The sequence below is a fragment of the Odocoileus virginianus genome, chromosome 6 (assembly GCF_023699985.2).
Source record: "Odocoileus virginianus isolate 20LAN1187 ecotype Illinois chromosome 6, Ovbor_1.2, whole genome shotgun sequence".
Taxonomy (NCBI): domain Eukaryota; kingdom Metazoa; phylum Chordata; class Mammalia; order Artiodactyla; family Cervidae; genus Odocoileus; species Odocoileus virginianus.
The window spans coordinates 74,305,307-74,330,650 of NC_069679.1; the positions used below are offsets into that span (position 1 = coordinate 74,305,307).

The 25,344-nt window shown below is 45.9% G+C and overlaps 2 protein-coding genes across 4 annotated transcripts in view; one reads left to right on the top strand and one right to left on the bottom strand.

The window, feature by feature from the left end:
• Positions 1 to 7,936, bottom strand: part of TGFB3 (transforming growth factor beta 3) — a 32,711-nt gene extending 24,775 nt beyond the window's left edge. The window contains exon 1 of one of the 3 annotated variants that reach the window (XM_070469667.1): positions 7,849 to 7,936. The gene's annotated coding sequence lies outside the window, so the exon portion shown is untranslated. Of the gene's footprint in view, positions 1 to 2; positions 242 to 7,848 lie in introns of those variants that run through there. The other 2 variants (XM_070469664.1, XM_070469668.1) reach the window with 2 other exon arrangements.
• Positions 4,888 to 25,344, top strand: part of IFT43 (intraflagellar transport 43) — a 102,358-nt gene continuing 81,901 nt past the window's right edge. The window contains exons 1-2 of the mRNA XM_020875779.2: positions 4,888 to 4,996; positions 7,922 to 8,014. Coding sequence (XP_020731438.2) covers positions 4,943 to 4,996; positions 7,922 to 8,014 — 147 coding nt within the window. The 5' untranslated portion in view covers positions 4,888 to 4,942. The remainder of the gene's footprint in view (positions 4,997 to 7,921; positions 8,015 to 25,344) is intronic.

The window sequence follows — 25,344 nt, forward strand, 5'->3', positions numbered from 1 at the left end:
ACCTCCCTCCCATGACGTTTCTGGCCCCGGGGCGGGGGGCGGGGGGCCGGTGGTGAGCGGCGAGGAGGGGGCGAAGAGAGGTGGAGGGTGGAGTGGGTGGGGGGAGGGCCCCGAGCACCACGCAGTCTCCTTTGCTGCACGATTTTAATGTTTTAAACAGGCACAGGAAAAGCCGAGCCCATTTGAAAAATACTTTGCGAGTCCCGCTCGATCGACGTGGTAACTGAACTTTTTCTCCCCCCCCCCCCCCCCCCTTGGAGTCACTCCCGCTACACGTTGACTGTTTTTCTGGAAAGTTACGGCCGATGAATCCCCTCCCCTCCTTCTCCCCCAACTCCTTCGCCCTCTCGCCAGCTGTCAGTCGGTCCTCTCCTCGGCGGGTCTCTTGCTCCCTTATAGACGCGCCCCCCCCCCCCTGCCCCGGTCCCCCGTCCCCCGGCCTGGCAGGACCCTGGGCAGGGGCTTGGGCACGACCGCCGTGCCCACCCCTCGGGGCTGGGGTGGGGGAGGTTGACGCCCGGCCTCGGAGCGGGATTGGAGTTGGGTTCAGCCCCGCAGCTATCCTGGCCCCGACTCTTCATTGACAAGACTGTGGAGTCGGGTGGCTCCCGGAAGCTTGGAGATGCTCCAGGGGCACTGAAAAAGGGGTGGCGTTTTCCGGCAGACCGAGGGTGCCCTCTGGCGAGGCGAGACCGCCAGTGACGGAGGCTCGGTGGGTCGGAGCTGGGAAGATCTGGAGGGCTGGATGAGGGGAGGGCTGGATGCGGGGAGAGCTGGATGGGGGGGAGCTTGGCGGGGAAGGAGTGGAGAGGAGCTGGGGGGCGGGGGCAGCTGGGAGGCGGGGGAGGGCTGGGGGGAGCTGGGGGCGGGGGGGAGTTGGGGGGGCTTGGGGGGGTAGGGGGAGCTGGAGGGGAGGGCTGGGAGGCGGTGGGGGGCGCTGAAGAGAGCGCTGGTGGGGGGGTGGTTAGGCGCTGGTTGGGGGGAGTCTGCGGGGGTGGTTGGGGAGGTGTGTGATGCCGGGAACCTGGGGAGAAGGGCTCGAAAGAGGGCTTGGAAAAACAAGACGGGGTGCCTTGGGGAACAGCCTCTCTCTGCGGGCCCCACGTGCACACACGGGCACCTCTTCCTTCCCCGAGCCCCGCTCCGCCGTCGCTCTCGCAGAAATGTCCTCCAGATGTGCGCGGCCTCCCTCCCCGGCCGAGGGTTCCGCGGGGAGCTCCGCCAGCCAGCGCGGAGTCAGCAGTTGGCCCGAGCCCATTTCCCAGATGGGTGAGGGGAGGGTTTTTTGTTTTTTTTTCCTCCGCCTTCGTTCCTTCTCTCAGCCTAAGTTTCTAGGTCTTTTCTCACCAAAAGTTTCGGAGGGCAAACCACAGTGCCCCTTCCTTTCACCCCACTGCCCACTCACCCCCCTCCCCCCACCCCACCCCGCTCCGACACGGGATAATCTCTGAATTGGTCGCTTTCCAGGGAGTCGGTGCTGCTCCCCGCCACCCCATCCCACTTCGCTCCAGCCTTCCTGACCCTGGATCCTAGGACATGAACGGAAAGGACGTTCTCTGCATCCCCAGGGCTGTGGTTGATCAGCTTAAGTTGAGGAAATGGAGACACAGCAGACCTGTTTAAGAGGCTTCACTGCTTCTGAGTGGTCGAGGTGATATTTAACATGGGCTCTCTGATTTGGAAAGACATTATTTTTATTTGCATAAGAAATGAGGGATCCTAGGTGTAAAAAGCTTGAAGTAACTTGCGTCTGAATTACTTTTAGGCCATATAATCAGGGGGCGTCAACCCTGAGATTTGGACACAGGAAGTCTGTTGCCAGCATCTATGCACTAAATGTGCTGTGGTTAGTCGCCCAGTCTTTTCCAACTCCTTGTGACCCTGTGGGCTGCAGCCCACCAGGCTCCTCTGTCCATGGGGATTCTCCAGGCAAGAGTACTGGAGTGGGCTGCCATGCCCTCCTCCAGTGCACTTAAATATTATGCTCTATTTCCTCTGGAATTCTGCTACCATTTGAAAAATATTTTTGACACCTGCTATATGCCAGGCACTGTTCTAGGCTCTGTGGAGGCAGCAGTGAACAAAACAAACCAAATCATTCCCTTAAGGACTTTACGTTCTAGAAGTGGAGGTGGGACCATGGGGAAGGCAATAAGTGAGTTAAAATATGTAAATAATGTGGTGTGATAAAAGGTACGTGCCATGGTGGAAAATAAACCAGAGAAGACAGAGTGCCCAGGTTGAGGGGATGTTGCAATTTAAAATCAGAGAAGGCCTGACTGAGACTTTTAAGTAAATACTTGCAAAATGAGGGGGGGAAATTATTAAAGTTATATCCTTTTGGATACCACCTCTACCAATCAGAGTCTACAGGTAAGGGCTCTGACACATGTATTTTTAACAAACTTCACAGGTGATTCAGGTGCTCGGCAAGGTTTGGAAGCCACTATTCCAGGGCTTCTTTCTGCCCAGAGTGAGCACCTTTTGCTTTCAGGAACTTGGGGAAGAAGTGGGAGTGAAGGTTTGGAAACTGGTGGTGGTAGTGTGGCTATAAAAAGTGGAAAGAAAATAGAAATGGAGGCGGTATTGCTAAAAAAGCTGACTAAAATGGAATCAGAAGGCCATTAAGGCAGTATGAATTATGCGAGACTCAGCTTGGGTAAAACCTAACCTTTTGTCCACTCGCTGTCCTAATGAAGGCATCCAGAAGCTCTGCCAGAAATTGAAGATACTTATCAGATCCCTATCTTATAATAACTTGTGGCAGCCTGTCTACTTATCAGTTGTTTTTTGGTCGCTCAGTTCTGTCCACCTCTTTGCGACCCCATGGACTGCAGCACGCCAGGCTTCCCTGTCCTTCACTGTGTCCTGGAGCTTGCTCAAACTCATGTCCATTGAGTCGGTGATGCCATCCAACCATCTCAACCTCTGTTGGCCCCTTTTCCTCCTGTCTTCAGTCTTTCCCAGCATCAGGGTCTTTTCCAATGAATCGGTTCTTTGCGTCAGACCCTTACTGTAAAACAACTCTTGATTCCTTAAGGACAAATATTTCCTTTCTTGCATCAGAGAACAGCCTCGTGGCCTTTGCCTTTGTAATCTCCTTGCCCTTCCTCTTTCCTTGGAACACTCTTGGTTTTACCAGAATCTGTGTCTCCCAAATTGCAATTTTTCAGACCCCCACCCCCTCAATAAAGCTCTTTATTCTTTGCAGCCTCCATATTGATTACTGTTTGACAGCAATTGCAAGAAATGGGAAAATCCTAAGATTAATCCCTTCTTCCTCGTCTGGCACCAAGGAAGAAGGGAACAAGGGCTTCACTGGAACCTGTATTTCATGCATCTTAGCTCTTTGGCTGTGTATGTTTATTCAGGTTAAAATCTAACAGGGTATTACTGAGAATCAGAATTCGTGAGTAAAAGATTTTAGGGGTAATCTCGAAGAGTTGCTACAAGGGAGGAAGCTGAGAAAGTTCTGCCGGCTACACCGGTAGGTATCAGCCGAGCTAGGATGAGGTTTCAACTCTTCTGACATGCAGACAGTACTGTTGTTGTCACCGGCATTCTAACACATAGCCCTACCAAGTAAACGTGTGGATAAATGGTTGGATCTAATCATTTATTAGGGATCGAAGAAATCCTACATTCCAGTTTTACGGATGGTAATCCCTCTTATATGTCTTTGCTTTTGAGAAGCCATCTAAAGCCTTACCCCTGGAATGATGCTGGGGACACTTCACTTTCAGGGCCATGAACTCAAGTTCTGGGGCCCCAGCTGGTAGTCCCCAGTACCAAGGATTGGTCAGTGTTATTGACATAGGGAACCTTACATGTAGAATCAATGAAGACTCAAGTTGATAGTCCCATTAAGCTGGGAATTTGGGGGCCATCTTCCTCTACTTGCCCACGAGACTGGCTGGCACCCAGTAATACACGCCAGAGAAAAACACCAGTAAGACCTGCTATCAGAAAAGCGCGTGGCTCTGCTGCTTAATACTCAGGTGATTTTCCTCAAGGTACTGTCCTGCACCTCACTGTCTTCAATTGTTGGATAGAAATACTACTTTTGCTCACTTCATGGGGGGCTTGGAGTGGTTATTTGTACTTTTGAAAGTTATATTTGATGTGTTGGTTCAACTTCTCTTTTAACTTCTTGAAGGCAGAAATTAGGTATATTGCACTTTTCATCATAAACCGTTTATTAGCACCTGACCCTCAGGGTGTCCGTCCAATGGAGACAGTGTAACTTATCTTGTCTTCTACAAAGTTGTTATGCATTTTCCATGCACTAATAACTGTGAAGTTCCTCTGTATATTGACGAGCTATACACATGAAAATGATGAGAATAATTACTACTATTTATAGTAGTGCTTTGCACTTTACAACTTATTTATCTGAACAGAGCTACACGTGTTCATTAGAAGGCTGATGCTGAAGCTGAAACTCCAGTACTTTGGCCACCTCATGCAGAGAGTTGCCTCATTGGAGAAGACCCTGATGCTGGGAAGGATTGGGGGCAGGAGGAGAAGGGGACGACAGAGGATGAGATGGCTGGGTGGCATCACCGACTCGATGGACATGAGTTTGAGTAAACTCTGGGAGTTGGTGATGGACAGGGAGGCCTGGCGTGCTGCAGTCCACGGCCTTGCAAAGAGTAGGACACGACTGAGTAACTGAACGAACACAGGTAGGCAGTTTCTAAAGACTACAATTTTTCACTGTCCCACAGGAGCACCCTCATCAGGATTTAATGTGTGGAGATTCCTTCCAAATGTCAGAAAAGGTAGGTTTAGGAAAGATTTGGTTTAAATTTTAGGATGGCACATACAATCCAGGAAACAATGAAGCGGACCCTTTAAGTCCTGGGGTGAAAGGGCGGAGCCGTCGTCAGGGACGCGACTGAGCGTCTGGGTTTCCAGGAAGTTACGTCAGGCAGTCGTGGAGATGGAGGACTTGCTGGACCTAGACGAGGAGCGGCGTCGCGGCCCGGCCACCTCCGTGAGGACCGACTCGGGGCGGGGATCGGGGCCAAGAATTAGCGGGTGGGGAGGGGCGACCCCGCCGGCCCTGGCTTCCCTGAGCCGCCTCGGCCCAGCCTGTCCCTGGCGCCAAAAGCCAGCGGGCTCTGAGCCTCTGGGGGTGAGGCCGGCGAGGAGGCGGCCTCCGTCGCCCCGCCCCTGGGGCAGCGGGGAGCTCCGCTGCTGGCCTAGGGTTTGCTTTCTTTAAAATTCTCAAAGACAGGAAAACAGATCCTGCCCTGCCGGCCTGTGAGAACGGTGGGAAATTTCCCATCTTCTCTCCGCTCTCTGGAGCGCCAACTTCCCTAGGATGGACAGATAGATCTGAGAGTGGTTGGAGGGCCCCTGGCGAGGGTCACACTTGCACTCACGCTAGAGCTTTTTCCCTTGGTCATGTCATTCCAGGAGTTGATGTAAAACCCGTATTGTTTTAAGCGTGGAAGGAGGGAAAGGAGTTAGGGAGGGCCTTTCTTTCCTTTCATCCCAAGGGGAGGTGGGCGTTACCTCAGTTTTATAGAGCGAGGGAGTGGCTGGGGGCGAGGTGGGGAACCCAGAGGTCAGAGGGAGTATAAAACTGTTGCATGGGTTAAAGAAAGTTAACTTCTCGGAAACTCGATTTCCTTGTCTCTAGAGTGGAGATTTATGTCTCCTTCAAGGAGATGAAGATGAAATGAGATGTGCCTGGAAAGCATTTAACACAGTAACTGGCATATGCTGAGTTATTAGAAGAGGTTAGCGGCTGTGGCTTCTGAGGTCGTGATTTACCCAAGGTTATAGCCCGGTGTCGGGAAGATCCCCTGGAGGAGGGCATGGCAACCCACTCCAGAATTCTTGCCTGGAGAGTCCCATGGACAAAGGAGTCTAAAGGGCTACAGTCTATAGGATCACAAAGAGTCCGACACAATTGAAGTGGCTTAGCACATATATATAAATGACTGAGCTAGATTCAAGACCCAAGTTCAGTGTGTGTGTGTGTGTGTGTGTGTGTGTGTGTGTGTGTGTGTGTCTTAACTCCATCACGGCCTCACCAAGCCTTTTTGCATCTAAAATTACTGAAGATCACAGTCACTAAAAGATTGGCCCACAAGTCTTTAGTTTTGCTGTGGAATCTCTCCGTGTCTTGAAGTGCCCTAGTAACATCGGATAGCCTCCACATTGCTAGAGAGGAGGTTTGAGGAATGGGAGCAAATTGTTCTAGAAAGAAGCAGATTGCTTGACTGACCAAGGAGAATATAATGTCATCAGGCCTTTCTTGATATGTGTACTTTTTTAGTACCGGGAGAAAATGAGTGTAGTTATTCATTTATTCTTTCAACAAATATTTACTGAGCTCCTTTTGTGTATCAGGCATTGATTGTCCTAGGTGCTAGAAATATAACAGTGGGAAAAAAACTAAGCCCCTGCCCTCATGGGGCTTATGTTTCAGTGGAGGAAGATGGGCAATAAAGACACCATACATTTAAAATATATAAAACCAAGTAGTAATGTAGTTTCTCTACCAGTCAATACTATAGATTTATACAGGGTCTTCCAAAAGTTTAAAACCTTAAAATCCTTGACAAATACACTAGAGAAACCATCTATAAACAGTAGAGACAAGATCCTTGAAGTTTTGTTTGAGCATAATCACTCCATGTAATATGCCATATTCATATACCCAATGTTATCATACATGGAAAAGGGCAGCCACAGGTGAAGGAGTAGAATTGTCTGCCTTGGGAAGAAAATGAGCTGCTTATTGTCCGAAATATTGTTTGTCATTCCTGAATTCTAAATGATTGATTAGAATTTCATATGTAAACACTACATAAGGGTTTTTATGCAGCTCTCATGTAACTTCTCTCAATTTATTGACGCACTTGGTTCTTAGAACATCTTAAAACTGAGATTCCAGCAGGGCACAGAAAAAGCCTTCAGAATTTGAAGGCAGAAGATTTTGCTCTTATGTTTATTTGCCACTTTATTGCTTTCCTGGGTCTCAATTACATCATTTGTAAAATGGCCTCAGTCCCAGTCCCTATTATTGTGAAATCAAATGAAGCTACATCAGAGGAGATCTAAAAATGCTTACAGTAATGCTGTTTTTGTTTTTTTTTAAAGAGCAAAAAAGAAAAATATAAACATTTCAACACCCTCCAGTCTGCCCAAATAATGTTTGTGTGTGCTGGGAGGTATTAGAGACACAGATGGAGCCCTCCACCCTAGGAGGGCTTTGGGAAACACCTGCAAATGGTTCCTTTGATGACTCAAAATTTGAAGTGTTCTGATTTCCAAAGCTGATGTCTCAAAAAATTCTTGTAAGAGCTTTCCTTTAATGTCTGTAAGTGAAAATCCAATTAGCATATACGTCAAAGGAAATGCTATCTGTATTTCTCTGGTTTCAGTTTCCATGGAATTTCTTCCCCCACCAAATGCCTTTTTGATAACTATTTTCATGCCAGGCTGCAGCTTTGAAATTAGGCCCTCCTGAAGTCCCACGTCGGTACATAGGAGCCTTGACCATACTCTGCCTGAGCTGTGGCATGAGCTCCCTGTCCATTCTAGAGGAAGTTCTAGCTGCATTTCTTTGGGTAGAATAGGTCTGTGGCCATTAAAAGAAAACATTGTGATCAACGCATGAATTTCCTATCCTACCATATAGAACTGACTTTGGGCACTTTGTTTGAAGGGTTTGGAGCGTTTTCTAAGTGGTCAACACATGGGTTTCCTGCCCTACCATATATAACTGACTTTGGGCACTTTTGTTTGAAGGGTTTGGAGCATTTTCTAAGTATACTCGAGTTGCTCAAATCCCATCCACCCCATGTCATCAGAAATCCAGTCCTTGCTTACCTTGGCAGAATTGTCTTCCTCATAGTGGCTCAAAGACGTTTGAGTCAGCAGCACCCCTCATCTCTCCTTACAGGGGGCCAAGATGGGGCGCCGAGCTCAACAGGAGTCCGCCCAAGCCGAGAGTCATCTCAGTGGCAAGAATTCCTCTTCGACTCTGACTGCAGAGGTGGGTGTTAAAAAATTCTGAAAAAGTTTTCAGCTCTTAACAGTTGGTGATTACTCAATGAGCAAGGATTTGGTCTTACATATTATTATTATTTTCTTTTTCTTTAATGTCAGCCTTCCTTCTATCTTGATTTGGGAATTCCCTTCCCCAGCCTTTGTCCTATTAGCAAGAAATGAAAGAGTAACTTTTTTCTTTTGATGCCAGAGTAGTTTCTCTGCATTGCTTTATATTCCCAGTGAAGAAGTTTTGTACGTTAACTGAAGCAAGGGACTGGGAGCTTTCAAAATCCAGCCAAAATCCGAGTTTTTATTCCTGCCAGATAAAAGCCAGTGAGGCATGCTGGTGACGTAAAGTTGAATTACACAACTGGACGTTTTGTTCTCAGTGGTGACCTGCGCTTTCTACAGTTTTCAGGCGGGAAGGGAACCCGGACTGGTACTGGCCTTTCTTTCTTGGAAGCTTTTCCAAGTGGCCTGGAATCGTGGGAATTTATCCAGCTTCTCCAGGGAGGGGGGGTAATCTTGATGAGCAATGCTTTTGATGCCAGAGCACTATTTTTGGCAGTTTACTCAGGACTTCTTTTCACCCTCCTCTGGCCTGTTTGAAGAAACTTCTGCCCTTTTCTAGATCTGGCTTCAGGGTAATTCTCACTGTCAGCTTTTCCTCACTTCTCCAGGCTGACCTAGAGCTCATACTGCTCAAATGCCATAATGCCTGTTAGACAACTACTCACATTAGGCACTCACTTTCTGTTTATGTGTCTGGCCCACTAGAGAGTGAGTTTCTGAACAACAGGCAACATGGCTCCTCAGTTGCCCAGCTCGTTAGCCTACAGTGGGTTTATGAGGGCAGCTCTGCTGGGGGGCTTGATGGACAGGTAGGTACATGAGCACAGCATGCTGGGGACAAGACAGACCCACTTGACTTACATATCACATAAGTAGGAATATCCTTCACTTTCATCAGAAATAAGTTCTCTACCATGCTTTCAAGCACTCCACATGGGCCTTTCAGTTTCTCTTTTATTTTCTCACTGATTATAGACATATGGGTACAGAGAAGCAGTTTCCCTCTCAGATAACAATCCTTGATTGTTGCTGTTTAGTTGCTAGATTGTGGCCAACTCTTTGCAGTCCCATGGATGGTAGCCCACCAGGCTTTTCTGTCCATGGGATTTCCCAGACAAGTGGGTTACCATTTCCTTCTCCAAGGGATCTTCTCAACCCAGGGATTGAATCTGCTTCTCCTGCATTGGCAGGCAGATTCTTTACCACTGAGCCACGCAGGTGACCCCAGACAACAGCCATGCCAACATAGGAAATCTGGGGGCCGACCCTTGGCCTCACAGTCTGAAGTCAGTAGGGGGAGGTTGGGGAGGGACTGTGGAGGCCACATGTAACCACTGCCTGGAGTAACCACTACCTGATCACAGCCGCTGATGTCCGGAGGTCCTGTACTGCCAGCTCTTCTGATTTTCCAAGAGACTCTGGCAGTCTAAAATTTTACGTAAAAGCAACACATTTTTAGACATCAGTGACTAATAATAAAAATTAAATCACTGTATGGGCTATATTAGGCCTGAGGGTTGTCAGTTTGTGACTTTGACCATAGTGCCTCCTTTATAGAGCTTATTGGTTTGGCCAGAAGGTTCATTCGGACTTTTCCATATGAGCACATGGAAAAACTCAAACTTTTTGGCCAACCCAAAGCATTGTATTCTAAATTGTTTATGTTCTTGGCTCCCTCAGAAGATGTTCCCTTTTGGAAGGTGAGGGGTGTTTAAAATAAACTATCTTTTTTTTTTTGGCTATGCTGCATTGGCATGCGGGATTTTAGTTCCTGGACCAGGGATCAAACCTATGCCTCCTGCAGTAGAGTCACAGAGTCCAGTCACCACTGGACCACCAGGGAAGTCCCTATCCCCTTTGTTTATCACAGTGCCTGGCACAGAGCAGGAATGCAGAGGGTGAGTGGGGTAAAGTTCATAGTGTGTGATGAGGGCCCTTGGAAGCTGAAGAAGAGTGTTACAGGGTTGGGGTGGCAGATAGTGGCACATTGGAGGCATAGTGAAAGGGGTATAATGGAGAGGAGACAGTGAAAGAAGAGATACCAGACCCAACCCTGAATCTTAAGGAGCTTGAACTGCAGTGGTGTATGTCTGTGAAGAGAAGATGAGCCAGCCAGTGACCAGGGTAATAGAAGTCTGCTCTTGGCCTTTTTCCACTTTAGCCTGTGGGCCAGGGAAGATCCATCCCACCCCCATATCATTAATTCATTTATTTAACAAGTATTTATTGACGCTTACTGTGTGCCAGGCACCCGTTTTTGGGGCTTGGCATATTTCAGTAAACGAGACAAATCCCATACGGTAATGGAACTTACATTCGCATGATCACTGGCGGTCACGAAGGCTAATTACAAACCAACCCCATTGTGAAGGAGGTTATAGCCACCTTAAGTGGTAAGGTGAGTGAGCCCAAGATGGGCCGAGATGTCCTGATGGCCTTGAAGTCCTTTGTGGCCCCCACCCCAGATCAGCTTCCAGGCTGGGGTCAATAGGCAGGTTTACCCACCTTTCCTTCCCCTTAGCTCAAGTGAGAGTCAGGGCTGTGAGCACCTAACTCCAGAATAATGCACCTATCAACATGTCAGCCTTTTTGGAATACCTACTTATTTCCACTGAGCCATGTACCCTTTTTTTTTAAAAAAAAGAAAAACCACCTCTGGGCCTTAGTATTTTTTCTGGGAGAACATGATGAAAAGTCATTCTGTTCTTCACCTACCTGGTGCCTCTGACAGCAAAATGCCAGTAAGAATTCCAGGATTCCTTCTCTCCCTGAGTTAATTGAGGTTTAAAGCAGTGTGGGCAGCCTCCCTCAGGCCAGATGCACACTGTGCTGTGTGGGACTTTTTGACTGATTCTTTCTAAAATTAGATTTCCAAGACTTGTGTGTATGCCCGTTTACATTCCAGTTCTGAATGTATTACTTGATATATTTATTTTTGTCCTCTCACTGAGTATATTCTAGGATGAAGCTATTCATGAAAACATAAATATGGTACCTGGGGGCTGTCAGACATACTGAAATTACTTTAAAAAAAATTTATTTTATTTTTGACTGCATTGGGTCTTTATTGCTGCAGGGACATTCTCTAGTTGCAGCAAGCAGGGGGCTACTCGCTGGTTGTAGTATGCGGGCTTCTCATTGCAGTGGCTTCTCCTGTTGCAGAGCATGGTCTCTGGAGCATTTGGGCTTCAGTAGTTGTGACATGTAGGCTCAGTAGTTGTGATCCCTGTGCTTAGTTGCCCCGTGGCATGTGGAATCTTCCTGGAGCAGGGATTGAATTCCTGTCCCCTGCGTTAGCAGGCAGATTCTTAACCACTGGACCACCAGGGAAGTCCTGGAGTTTACTTTAGAGTCATGCAGGAATTAGTTCAAACAAATGATGATTTTTTTACTTTATTAATTTTTCAAAATATTATTTATTTATTTACTGCGCCTGGTCTTAGCTGCAACCTATGTGAGATCTTTTAGTTATGGCAAGCAAACTTTTAGTTGGGGCCTGCAGGCTGTAGTTCCCTGTCCAGGGCTCACATTGGGAGTGTGGAGTCTTAGACATGGGGCCATCAGAGGAATCCCAAGTGATGACTTTGAAGTGAGGCGGCAGGCGGGGAACTCATAGAGGAAGTCTGGCAGCAGTCTGCTGAAATAGAGGGAATGCAGGCTTGGCATCAGAAAGACCAGGGTTTGAGCCTGGACTCTGCTAATTGCCTGGATCTTGAACAAACCCACTAATCTCGCTAATCCTCTGTTTCATTATCTGTCAAACAGTGGTAACAACACCACCAGGTTGATGTGAGTATTAAGTGAGATATGCATTTAAAAGCACTTTAATAAACTGAAAGGCACAGAACAAACGTTCATTCATTCAGTGAGTGGTGAACAAGGATATTTGGACGGAGCTTTGCTTTTGTTATTGAAGGGCTACAGAGAAGGAGGATGCGAGCCTGGTCTCTTAGAACTGATTTGGAAGTCTTTCCAAGGGTTGCTACTCATTTATCCACAGGCTGGCGAATAATGATTTGAAGCAGGTTTTTTGCTTTCCGGATGCAGCGGGCATTCCTCCTGAAGGGTGGACAAGGACACAGGCCTTGGGGTCGGACAGCCATTGGCTGAAATCCTACCTCTGCCACAGGTTATCTCAAAGGCTCAGCAAGTTTCTTAACCTTTTCAAACCTCAGTTTCCTCATTGGTAAAATGTTGTTCATTCGCCAAGTTGTGTCTGACTCTTTCTGACCCCATGGACTATAGCGTACCAGGTTTCTCTGTCCTTCACCATCTCCCAGAGCTTGCTTAAACTCATGTCCATAGAGTCGGTGATGGCATCCAACCATCTCATCCTCTGCCGCCCTCTTTTCCTCCTGTCTTCAACCTTTCCCGGAATCAGAGTTTTTTCCAGTGAGTTGACTCTGCATCAGCTGCAGCATCAGTCCTTCCAATGAATATTCAGGGTTAATTTCCTTTAGGATTGACTGGTTTGATCTGCTTGCTGTGCATGGGACTCTCAAGAGTCTTCTCCAGCACAGTTTCAAAGCATCAGTTCTTTGGCACTCAGCCTTCTTTATGGCCCAACTCTCACATCTGTACATTACTGGAAAAAATCATGTCTTTGACTATACAGACCTTTGTCAGCAAAGTGATATCTCTGCTTTTTAATATGCTCTCTAGGTTTGTCATAGCTTTTCTTCCAAGGAGCAAGTGTCTTTTAATTTTGTGGCTGCAGTCACCGTCCCCAGTGATTTTGGAGCCCAAGAAAATAAAATCTGTCACTGCTTCCACATTTGCCCCTTCTATTTGCCATGAAGTGATGGGACTGGATGCCGTGATCTTAGATTTTTGAATGTTGAGTTTTAAGCCACCTTTTTTTACTCTCCTCTTTTACCCTCATCAAGAGGCTCTTTAGTTCCTTTTCACTTTCTGCCATTAGGGTGATATCATCTGCATATCTGAGATTGTTGGTATTTCTCCCAGCAGTCTTGATTCCAGCTTGTGATTTATCCAGCCTGTCATTTCACATGATGTATTCTGCATATAAGTTAAATAATCAGGGTGACAGTATACAGCCTTGACATACTCCTTTCCCAATTTTGAACCAGTTTGTTGTTCCACGTCCAGTTATAACTGTTGCTTCTTGACCTGCAAACAGGTTTCTCAGGAGGCAGGTAAGGTGGTCTGGTATTCCCATCTCTTTAAGAATTTTCCACAGTTTATTGTGACCCACATAGTCAAGGGCTTTATTGTAGTCAATGAAGCAAGAGACTCCCGTATTCTTGCCTGGAGAATCTTGTGGACAGAGGAGCCTATTGGGCTGCTGTCCATAGGGTCACACAGTCAGACACGTCTGAAGCAACTTAACATGTATGCATGCATTGGAGAAGGAAATGGCAACCCACTCCAGTATTCTTGCCTGGAGAATCCCAGGGACGGAGGAGCCTGGAGGGCTGCCGTCTATGGGGTCGCACAGAGTCAGACACAAGTGAAGCGACTTAGCAGCAGCAGCAGCATGAAGCAAGAGAAAACTCTTTTTGGAATTCTCTTGATTTTTCTGTGATCAAACAGATGTTGGCAATTTGATCTCTGGTTCCTCTGCCTTTTCCTCTTCCTCTGGAGAAGGAAATGGCAGCCCGCTCCAGTACTCTTGCCTGGAAAATCCCATGGATGGAGGAGCCTCGTAGGCTACAGTCCATGGGGTCACAAAGAGTCAGACACGACTGAGCGACTTCTCTTCCTCTGCCTTTTCTAAATCCAGCTTGAACATCTGGAAGTTCTTGGTTCACCTGTTGCTGAAACCTAGTGTGATGGATTCTGAGCATTACATTTCTAGCATGTGGGCTTCCCTGATAGCTCAGTTGGTAAAGAATCCACCTGCAATGCAGGAGACCCCGGTTCAATTCCTGGGTTGGGAAGATCCCCTGGAGAAGGGTTAGGTTACCCACTCCAGTATTCTTGGGCTTCCCTTGTGGCTCAGCTGGTAAAGAATCTGCCTGAAATGCGGGAGACCTGGGTTTGATCCCTGGGTTGGGAAAGTCCCCTGGAAAAGAGAAAGGCTACCCACTCCAATATTCTGGCCTGGAGAATTCCATGGACTGCAGTCCACGGGGTCACAAAGAGTCAGACACGACTTGCTAGCATGTGAAATGAGTGCAATTGTGTGGTAGTTTGAACATTCTTTGGCATTGCCTTTCTTTGGCATTGAATAGGGTAGCCAGAAAGAAAAAACAAGATAAACATGTGTAAAGTAAGCCCTTAACCCAGTCTGACACATAAGTACTCATTATATTATTATCTCTCCAGAACTTGGGTATTCTATTATTGTGCCTTAACCCTATCTACTGAGGTTGAAAACTGGCGGCCTTCCCGTGAACATTAGCCTATAGTCAGGTCTTCTTTGATCCAGACAGAGTTAAGAAATTTTTAAACTTGGGTGTCATCTTTTGTAAAGTAGGAAACTTTGTGTGAAAATCTAATTTGGGGCTCCTCTTTGAAACAGCTGATAAGGGTGCTTGCTTCCACACGGCCTGCCCTCTCCAGCTCACCCTTCTTACTTGAGTACACCTGGTCAGATTTACTCACATCTGATCTGCCTGACTCCTGTTTTCAGTTGAGTTTAAAACTCCTGCTCTTTTAGGGTGGATTGATTTTTCAGGTATCCTTGTGTATCTATGGGTATTAAATTTGACTACACTCATCAGAAACTCAGCCGCAGGACTTGAGCAGACGGGAGTGCTTTTTCTCACAGCAAGAAGTCCAGTGGAGGGCAGGGCAGGTGCAGTCACTGGGGAAGGTCCTATGTTAGCTTCACCCCTTCTAGACACCTGCTCTGCCATCTGGAGCTTGTAGCTTATTCTCGTGATTGTTCACATCATAGTCGGTTGTTCCCCAGGGATCTGATCTGTATTCTAGGTGAGGAGAGAGGGAAGAGGGGAAGAGTCCAGGGTCCTACCAAGAAACTATGTGCCTTCTTAACAGGAAAGCGATAGCCAGAGCCTTCACCAAGTAGACTTTCCCAGTTACATATCATCAGTCAGAACTAGGTCTTAAAACCACTTTAAATTTCAAAGGAGATTTTCAGCTGGGCACGTTGCCATACCCATCACGTTGGGGTTTGGGGGGTTAGGGAGAAGAGGAGTCACTGAGTAGGCAATTTATGACATAACAATTAAAAAAAATGTATGTAAAGATTTTTTTCTTGTAGGCTTGGGTATAAAAGGAAAGAATTATTTTTAGTAGCCAAAAAAAGAAAAAATTATCCACATTCCTTTCCAGTTTTCTAATTTGGGGTTGTATAGAGTTCAGAGAAAATCTGTACGCCCCGAAGTTCCAAGATACTTGATGCACTTGCCAGTGTTGTCCCTTCTCCATCTTTTCCTTCTTCCTGTTTTATCTGTAACTGTTCAGGATTTTCTACCTGTAGCGTACCTGTGACTTAGCCCAGGTCATTAGACTCTTCCTCCTTCTCTGAAAGAAGAGGAAAGGTCCCTTTAGTTGCTTGGTCAATCTATAAATTTTAAAAGAATTTGGAAGAATTTACTTGTCTAAATCATACTGATAGCTCTTCCAGTAGTTTTACTAACTCGGAGCTGACTATAGAGTCCTGCCTGCTTCTTTCAGGCTGTTGCAAAGGTCAGATTAGGTAATGCACATAAAGGTGTCTGCACACAGGCATCCCTCAAGAAATTGTAAGCACTTAGAAGGTTTATGAATGCGCTCCTCTTTGTGTGTGTGTGTGTATGTTTTTGCCATTTGTCACCAGTCAGGCTTGGATCACTAGATGCATGGTTCAGTTCGCAATTCAGGGTGGTGTTACAATTGTGGACACTTTAACTGGTGCCCTGATCAGCATCTCCACATCTGTAGTGAATAACTTTCTCTGGAAGAGCAGCCCTGGGCATTAAACTGGATTTCTGTGCCTGAACTTGACTGTGCATCCATTCAAATGTTACTGCGCCTACTCAACCTCAGGAAAAAACCTGGACACTTTCTCCTGGGAAATGACACTGCTGTACACTGAGGTTGGGGAAGAGGAATCTGGCAGCAGAACCTCTCAGAACCTCTGCCCTGTTTTTTGTTCGGGTTTTTTTTTTTTTGCTGCCTGGTGAGGCCTGTGGGATTTTAGTTCCCCAACCAGGGATTGAATGTGGTCCCTCAACAGTGAAAACACAGAGTCCTAACCACTGGACTGCCAGGGGATTTCCTTGCCTGTCTTCTGGATGAGTATTTCTCAGTTGGGTCCAGACCAGTTTGTAGCTTAGCTTCCATTTTGCAGATTGTCCTTGTAATAATAATAATAATAATAATAATAATAATAGCTGACATTGGGGCAGCTGCCAGTTACACACACTGTCCTATTTAAGCCTTGTGGTCACTCCCGAAGTAGGTCTCATTTTACCTCCGAGGACACCGAGCCTTCAAGGAATCGAGCTACCTGTCCACAGTCCTGCAGCTAACACATGACTTTCCTCTCTCTCCCTCCAGGCAGGTGTTTAATCACCACCTGACTTCTCCTACCTCCTAAAGATGGTTAGATGCACAGACTTCCTAGTATAGAGAAAGTCTTTTGGAGGGAGCTGAGAGACTATTGGGTTTGCTTCTTGGAATCCTTTTGGCGAGGATGTGAGTTCTCACTTGATCATCCTTATTCATCCACTTGTCTGGAAAAACGTTTGAGACACAGCTGTTCTCTTTTCTCTTCCTCCTCTGCCCTGCCACCCTCCGCCCCCCCATCCCTCTGGTGCTCCTCCCAGGACGCAGAACTGAAATTCAGCCAGATTCTCTTGCAGGAATCTGAGCAATGCTGCTGGGCTCATGTTCCCAAATTAGGCCAGTTTCCTCATCCCCCAGCAGCTCCTCTCAGCTGGAGCTCCCCTGGCACATTGTATTACGTCTCTTGCCCTCTGCCTATTTCTGACTGGTCTGCCAGCGGGCAGTTATTTTCAGCCCAGCTAGGGTTATCTGCTGACCCTTTTTGGTGACATTTTTTCTTCTTTCTCACAAAAATAACTTTCCTAGATTAGTCACATTTTTCAGCCTTTTTCGTAGTCCCTCTCCAACAGGCTGGATTGAATGATTCTTCTGACAACGTCGTTCAGAGAGGGACGGGGGGGAGTCCAGCATGGACCCGTTCACAAGGAGTGTGTTTTCCACACTTTGTCTTCAGGTCACATTCCGTATGCCTGACTTTTGAACTCTCCCGCGGAGCTGGGCCCTTGTGCTTCGCCGACCCATCCCTAGGGCTGCTCGCTGGATAGGCGGGAGCATCATCCCTGGGGCTAGATCACACGGTTGGGAATAGCATTCACGATTCCCCTACAGCGCTTCCTCTACTCTGTCAGTGCCCCAGGACAGTGCCTCACGCCTCCTTTTCAGTTCAGTCCAGTCCCTCTGTTGTGTCTGACTCTTTGCAAACTCACGGACTGCAGCACGCCAGGAGCTTGCTCCTGTCCCTCACCAACTCCCGGAGCTTGCTCACACTCAAGTCCATCAAGTCGGTGACCATCCAACCATCTCATCCTCTGTTGTCCCCTTCTCCCACCTTCAATCTATCCCAGAATCAGGATCTTTTCAAATGAGTCAGCTCTTCGCATCAGGTGGCCAAAGTTTTGGAGTTCAGCTTCAGCATCAGTCCTTCCAATGAATATTCAGGACTGATTTCCTTTAGGATTGACTGGTTTAATTTTGCAGTCCAAGGGACTCTCAAGAATCTTCTCCAACACCACAGTTCAAAGGCATCAGTTTTTCGGTGCCCGTCTTTATGGTCCAGCTCTCACAGCCATACATGACTACTGGAAAAACCATAGCTTTGACTAGATGGACCTTTGTCATCAAAGTAATGTTTCTGCTTTTAAATATGCTGTCTAGGTTGGTCATAGCTTTTCTTCCAAGGAGCAAGCGTCTTTTAATTTCATGGCTGCAGTCACCATCTGCAGTGATTTTGGAACCCAAGAAAATAAAGTCTCTCACTGTTTCCATTGTTTCCCCATCTATTTGTGATGAAGTGATGGGACTGGATGCCATGATCTTCATTTTTTGAATGTTGAGTTTTAAGCCAGCTTTTTCACTGTCCTCTTTCACTTTCATCAAGAGGCTCTTCAGTTCCTCTTTGCTTTCTATCATAAGGATGGTATCATCTGCATATTTGAGGTTATTAATATTTCTTCCAGCAGCTCCTGTCCCTCACCAACTCCTGGAGTTGACTCAAACTTAAGCCCATCGAGTCGGTGATGCCATCCAGCCATCTCATCCTCTGTCGTCCCCTCCTCCTCCTGCCCCCAATCCCTCCCAGCATCAGGGTCTTTTCCAATGAGTCAACTCTTTGCATGAGTTGGCCAAAGTACTAGAATTTCAGTACTTTGTTTCAAAGAAGCTGGAGTTTCAGCTTCAGCATCAGTCCTTACAATGAACACCCAGGACTGATCTCCTTTAGCATGGACTGGTTGGATCTCCTTGCAGTCCAAGGGACTCTCAAGAGTCTTCTCCAACACCATAATTCAAAACCATCAATTCTTCGGTGCTCAGCTTTCTTCACAGTCCAACTCTCACATCCATACATGACCACTGGAAGAACCATAGTTTTTCCAATAAGTTAGTCCAATAAGTTAGCAACTATTAATATCTATCCAGCCTGAGAAGTAGAAATGATGGTCATTTTATCTTTAATCTCAGCTCTGCCAATTACTCAGTGTCTATCCTGGACAATTTGCTTAACTACTCTGAGCCCATTCCTCATCTGCTGAATGGAGCTGGTAGTAGTAACTATCTCCTATGATTGCTGGTAGATTAAATAAGAGAATGTATAAAGCTTTTAGGACAGTGCTTGCCGCATGCTAACTATTATTGTCATAATTTTTGTCATATTAAAAAGCAGAGACATTACTTTGCCAACAAAGGTCCATCTAGTCAAGGCTATGGTTTTACCAGTGGTCATGTATGAATGTGAGAGTTGGATGTGAGCTTTCTATAAAGAAAGCTGAGTGCCAAAGAATTGATGTTTTTGAACTGTGGTGTTGGAGACTCCCGAGAGTCTGCTGAACTGCACAGAGATCCAACCAGTCCATCCTAAAGGAGATCAGTCCTGGGTGTTCATTGGAAGGACTGATGTTGAAGCTGAAACTCCAGTACTTTGGCCACCTGATGTGAAGAGCTGACTCATTTGAAAAGACCCTGATGCTGGGAAAGATTGAGGGCAGGAGGAGAAGGGGATGACAGAGGATGAGATGGTTGGATGGCATCACCAACTCAATGGACGTGAGTTTGGGTAAACTCTGGGAGTTGGTAATAGACAGGGAAACCTGGCGTGCTGTGGTTCATGGGGTCACAAAGAGTTAAACATGACTGAGCGACTGAACTGAACTGAACTGATGAGAATTAGAAAGTATTATCAGTTTATCCTCAGGTGCAGTTCTGTTTGTGATACAGAGGTATTCTTATTTGCCAATACTTTTATTAGCAAATATGCTTATTTGCTAATACCTTTTCATCTTCTTTCCACAACCCGACCCTCTGTCTAGCGGTTGGCAGTCTTTCCAAAAAATGTTCCTTAATTGCTGAGTCAACATCATTTTGTTACTCTGGGGCACATGGGTCGAAAATGAAGAGGGCAGGAACAACCTTGGTGATCTCAGTGACCTTGGACTGGAGGGTGACATCCATTCATCTCTCCCTTCATTCACTTATGAAACCTGATTGAGAGCCTTCAGCATGCCAGGCTTGTGCTTAAAGCTGGCAGTATGGTGTTAAACCGGACATGCTCCCTGTCCACTTAGAACCTTCCTCTCAGAGCTGCAGAGAGCTAAACGCGAGGTTGGGGTGAACACAGAAGGATATGGGAATGCTATCACTGAACGCTTCTACTCTTAGGGACATCTGCAAAGGTGGTCTAGGGAAAAATCATGTTTGAGTTGAGACTTGAAGGATGAATAGAAGTTAGCCAAGGGAAGGGGTGGGCCAGAGTGGGCCAAGGAAGGGAGGATACTTCAAGTAGAGGCATGAGCACATGCCAAGTTTTGGAGGTGAGGGAAGCGTGGCACATTAGATTTGTTAGGGGAGCAGCTGACCGCATAGGCGATGGAGGGTGCTCCTCAGTGACTGTTGCAAGCAGTGTCACGTTTTTCCAGTGTTCGAAAAATAGCCCCCTTGCCTTTTTTGAAGATGAACCGTATGAGGCCAGCATTTCTTGTTTGACACTGAAATAGTTGGCAATATTATGAGATTTAGACTCTGACATTTCAATAATTTTCAGTGTTTCTTGTTCATTGATGCATCTTCAATGTAGCCATTACACTTTTCTCCCTATGCATGTATGTTTTCTGAACTTTTGAGATGTGCTCAAGTATAGTATTGATGGCTTGGGACTCTTCTGGCTCATTCTTTATAAGGAAGGGCTTGATAGACCAGTAGTTTGCAGTGTTCATACTTAATTTATATCTTAAAAAATCCCTAGCTTCCTATGAGGATAGATATTGTGTGTGCATTTATGTGTGTGTGTGTGTATTAGATCCTGGTAACTCTAGGAGAGAAATCATGGGAGTAATATTGAATTAGTTGTGATCCAATAGGGTTTAGAAAATGTCTTTTGATTTCACAGAATAAGAGACTAAGTCACCTAGATTCTGCTACTTACAGGTGTATGCTAGCTGTTTAATAAAAATATGTGTGAATGAACCAGTGATAAAAGCCCAGTCAGTGCCTGTGACCTCTAACTACTCTGTTGCCTCAAGAAAGATGAGAACCCTGTCTTTTTCCTCTCAGCATTCCTAATCTGCATATACATGACTATCAACCATAGGTCATATCGACTTAAAAAATAATCGCAGCCTAAAAGTTCAGTCACAACCTAAAAAGTTATATAGTTTATTCAGCAGAGATTTTTAGGGCTTAAGCCTAGGAGGCAGCATCTTAAGTAGCTCTGAGACAAGTCTCCAAGGAGGTAAGTGGAGGAGCCAGGTTATATAGAAGTTTTGCAACAAAGGGCAGGGAGTCTGAACATCAAAAGTTTTTGTTAATTAAAACCAGATAACCCAAGTTAAGGAATTTAGTGCTTTTCTATGTATGGGAAGATGCAAGAGTCTGGGCTCACTGAAGTCATTCCTTTCACACATCTCAGCTATCTGGGGCCAGCATCCTGTGCTTTTTGACATCTGGAGCTTCCTTACCATAGGGAGTGACTGAGGTCTGATGGCTGCTACATCTCAGGTGTTCTTCTTGAGTGCCTTCAGGGCTCACCAGCTAATATTCAGTCACCTCAGTTCAGTTCAGTCACTCCGTTGTGTCCGACTCTGCAACCCCATGGACTGCAGCACGCCAGGCCTCCCTGTCCATCACCAGCTCCCGGAGTTTACTCAAACTCATGTTCATTGAGTTTGTGATGCCATCCAACCATTTCATGCTCTGTCGTCCCCTTCTCCTCCCACCTTCAGTATTGGAGGGTTGCACAGTTATCGCTGATGACTGTGATATCCTTGTTTACCGATATGGCAGGAGTAATCCACTTATCAGTCATATCTGACCCATTTGCTGTGGGTCTCACTCTATTGTAATATTGGAATTTGGTTTGACTCCTTGGAGGAGTAGACTACTGGCTTATGTTCAGAGATTTTCCTTTTCTTTTTGTTTGTACATGAAAATTTTCATGGTAATACTTTTGTTGTAATGAGAATTGACTTGTATTTCAAGCAAAGTTCCCAGAGCAGACTTTGAGAATCTTTGCCTGTAAATAGCATTCTGGTAGGAAAAAATAAATTGAGAAGTAAAGAAATGGGTTCAGTTCAGTTGCTCAGTCATGTCCAACTCTTTGCAACCCCATGGACTGCAGTATGCCAGGTTTCCCTGTCCATTACCAACTCCTGGAGCTTGCTCAAACTTAAGCCACTATAAACTCTCCTGGACTGAGTCATTTCTCTCATGACTGGTCTCTCCTTTTAGGATGCAAGGATGAAATGGTGAGATGGTATCACCGACTCAATGGACATGAGTTTGAGTGAACTCTGAGAGTTGGTGATGGACAGGGAGGCCTGGCATGCTATAGTCCATGGGGTTGCAAAGAGTTGGACACGACTGAGCAGCTGAACTTTCTTGTCCTCCTGCAGTGGTCTTATAAAATGTACATAATTCATTTCATACTCAGAGCCTTTTAAAGGATACCCATTGCCCTCAGGATAAAAAATCCCAAATGCTTACTTTGCCCCTTTGTGATTTGGGCCTTCCTGTGTCTCCACCCCCATCTCACACCTGCTTCCTTGTGGCATTCGCAGGAGTCTTTACTTTGCTGTATGATTCTAGTTCCCTAGAGTACTGTAATTCCATAGAATAGAATTCTCTGGAATACTTATCTAGACTTTTTGCTGGGCTGACTCTGAAACCATTTGGTGTTGTTTGCGGGGCTCCAAAGAGCTCCATTACCACAGTCTTTCATGTTTCAGAGAAGAATTCAGCAAGAGCAAAGTGGTGGATAAGAAGTAATTTATTAGACTAGGACACTTGAGAGCCTTACAAGCAGGCCAGTGCAATGATGCTGTGCCCCGAGAAGATGCTGGGCTACAATTCAGTCAGAGAAAAAGTGGGGAGAGGGAAAAAAACTTCTTTGTCATTCTTGAGCAGATGTCATGCCTCCATTATCAGCTCCTCCTCCAGGTTGAGCAGGGGGTTTGTTGGTCCCTACACAGTCAAGCAGGGTCCACAAAGTACTGTTTTTCATGTTTGCAGAGAGCATGTCCTAGGGATCATTAACTTACTGAGCTTACTGGGCAGAATGTAGCTTTCATGCCATTGTTTTATTGTTTTGGAGCATGTCCCGTGCTTCTGCTGCGTGGTTTTGTGCTTAAGCAAACCTGTTCTTTTGAGTCATCATTAACTTGCAGGGTTTTCCCATATATATATATAGATATAGATATATTTTTTCTTATAATCACCTAGTGGAATTAACTAATCACCTACATTGTCCCTCCACCCTGTCCCTATCAGTTCCAACTTCTTCCAAGGATTCAGCTTGAATATCCTTTCTTTTATTTAAATGAGAATAATCTTACTTAAATTAGCTCCCTGTATTGTAATCTCTCAGAGTACTTTTTTTTTCTTTTTTTAGTTTCCTATGTTTTCTCTATCACCTCACCTGCAGTTTGCCACTGTATGTCTTTGTCATTGTTCAGGTCCATCTCCCTCACTACCTGCACTTTCCAAGAGTTCCTGTTTTGGTCCCGTGAGCTACACTTTGTAGGTCCCCAGTCCAATGAATGAGGACCAGGTGTGTGTGGGGGTGTGATGCGTTCAGTTCAGGGATAAAGTTAGTTTGAGGGGCCTGTGAGACCACTAGCTGGAAGTCAGTCCAGGAGGCTTTGACTGTGGGACCTATGCTTTGGACTGAGCTCAGAGCTGGAGCTAAAGGTTTGGGAGTCGTTCCTATTGAGGTGGTGAATGAGAGTCCAACTCTTGTTAAAGGGGAGTCAGTAGAACCCGAGGAACACCCATGTTTAAGGCACACACAGCCAAAGAAGAGCTCACAAGAGGAGACGGAGGATGGCCAGAGGGGAGAGGGCAACAGCAGGTACCTGTGGCGTCCAGAACCAAGATAAGAGAGAGGGTCAAAGACTCAGGGGTCAAGAGTGATTCATGCCACTGAGAGGGTCCAGGAAGACCAGACCCTCCCTCTGGAGCAGGATCTATTTGATTTAGCAACTGGGGGTTCCCTGTACTTACAGGGAATCAGTCGGAGAGGGGCGGCGTGCACCTGATGCAGTTCCACATGCCCCACACCAGGTAGGTTCTCAAATACTTGTTGAAAGAATTGCATGAATAATTGTGACACTCATGACAGTCCCCATCTCCTTCCCACATCTTTTTTCGCCTTTTCTTCTGTTATTGAGCATTCCTCTGCTTCTCCCTTTTCCCCTCCTCTTTCTCTTTTTCCTGTATCTCTTCCTGTTTTTCATTCTTTACCAGTGATAACAGAGAACTCCATCCCCCATACCCCCTTTTGCCCATCCATTCATACATATTTTTATTGATGTATTTATAAGAGCACTTTATTCTTTCATTCATTTATTCACTTATTATTTGTACATTTCATATATACTTTCCAGTTCAAAAATGAGTACAATAAGTCCATATTCTAGTTATATAGACCACAAACTTTTGTTCAGTTGCTCAGTTGTGTCTGACTCTTTGCAACCCCGTGGACTGCAGCACACCAGACTTCCTTGTCCTTCACTATCTCCCAGAGTTTGCTCAAACTCATGTCCATTGAGTTGATGATGCCATCCAACCATCTCGTCCTCTGTCACCCCTTCTCCTACCCTCAGTCTTTCCCAGCATCAGGGTCTTTTCCAGTGAGTCAACTCTTTGTATCACATGGCCAAAGTATTGGAGCTTCGGCTTCAGCATCAGTCCTTCCAATGAATATTCAGGACTGATTTCCTTTAGGATTGACTGGTTTGATCTCCTTGCAGTCCAAGGGATTCTCAAGAGTCTTCTCCAACACCACAGTTCAAAAGCATCAATTCTTCAGTGCTCAGCCTCCTTTATGGTCCAACTCTCACAGCCATACATGACTACTGGAAAAACCATAGCTTTGACTGTATGGATCTTTGTCAGCAAAGTGATATATCTGCTTTTTAAGACAGTGTCTAGGTTTGTCATAGCTTTTCTTCCAAGGAGCAGGTGTCTTTTAATTTCATGGCTGCAGTCACCATCTGCAGTGATTTTGGAGCCCAAGAAAATAGTCTCTCACTGTTTCCATTGTTTCCCCATCTATTTGTGATGAAGTGATGGGACTGGATGCCATGACCTTGGTTTTCTGAATGTTGAGTTTTAAGCCAGCTTTTTCACTGTCCTCTTTCACCTTCATCAAGAGGCTCTTTAGTTCCTCTTTGCTTTCTGCCTTTAGGCTGGTGTCATCTGAATATCTGAGCTTATTGATATTTCTAGCTGCAATCTTGATTCTAGCTTGAGCCTCATCCAGTCTGGCATTTTGCATGATGTACTGTGCATAGAAATTAAGTATTATATAGGGTGACAATATGCAGCCTTCACATACTCCTTTCCCAATTTTGAACCAGTTTGTTGTTCCATGTCCAGTTCTAACTTTCTTGACCTGCGTACAGATTTCTCAGAAGACAGGTAAGGTGGTCTGGTATTCCCATCTCTTTAAGAAAAGTCTATACTTTGTTGTGATCCACATAATCAAAGGCTTTAGTATGATCAATGAAACAAAAGTAGATGTTTTTCTGGACATCCCTTGCTTTTTCTATGATCCAGTGGATGTTTGCAATTTGATCT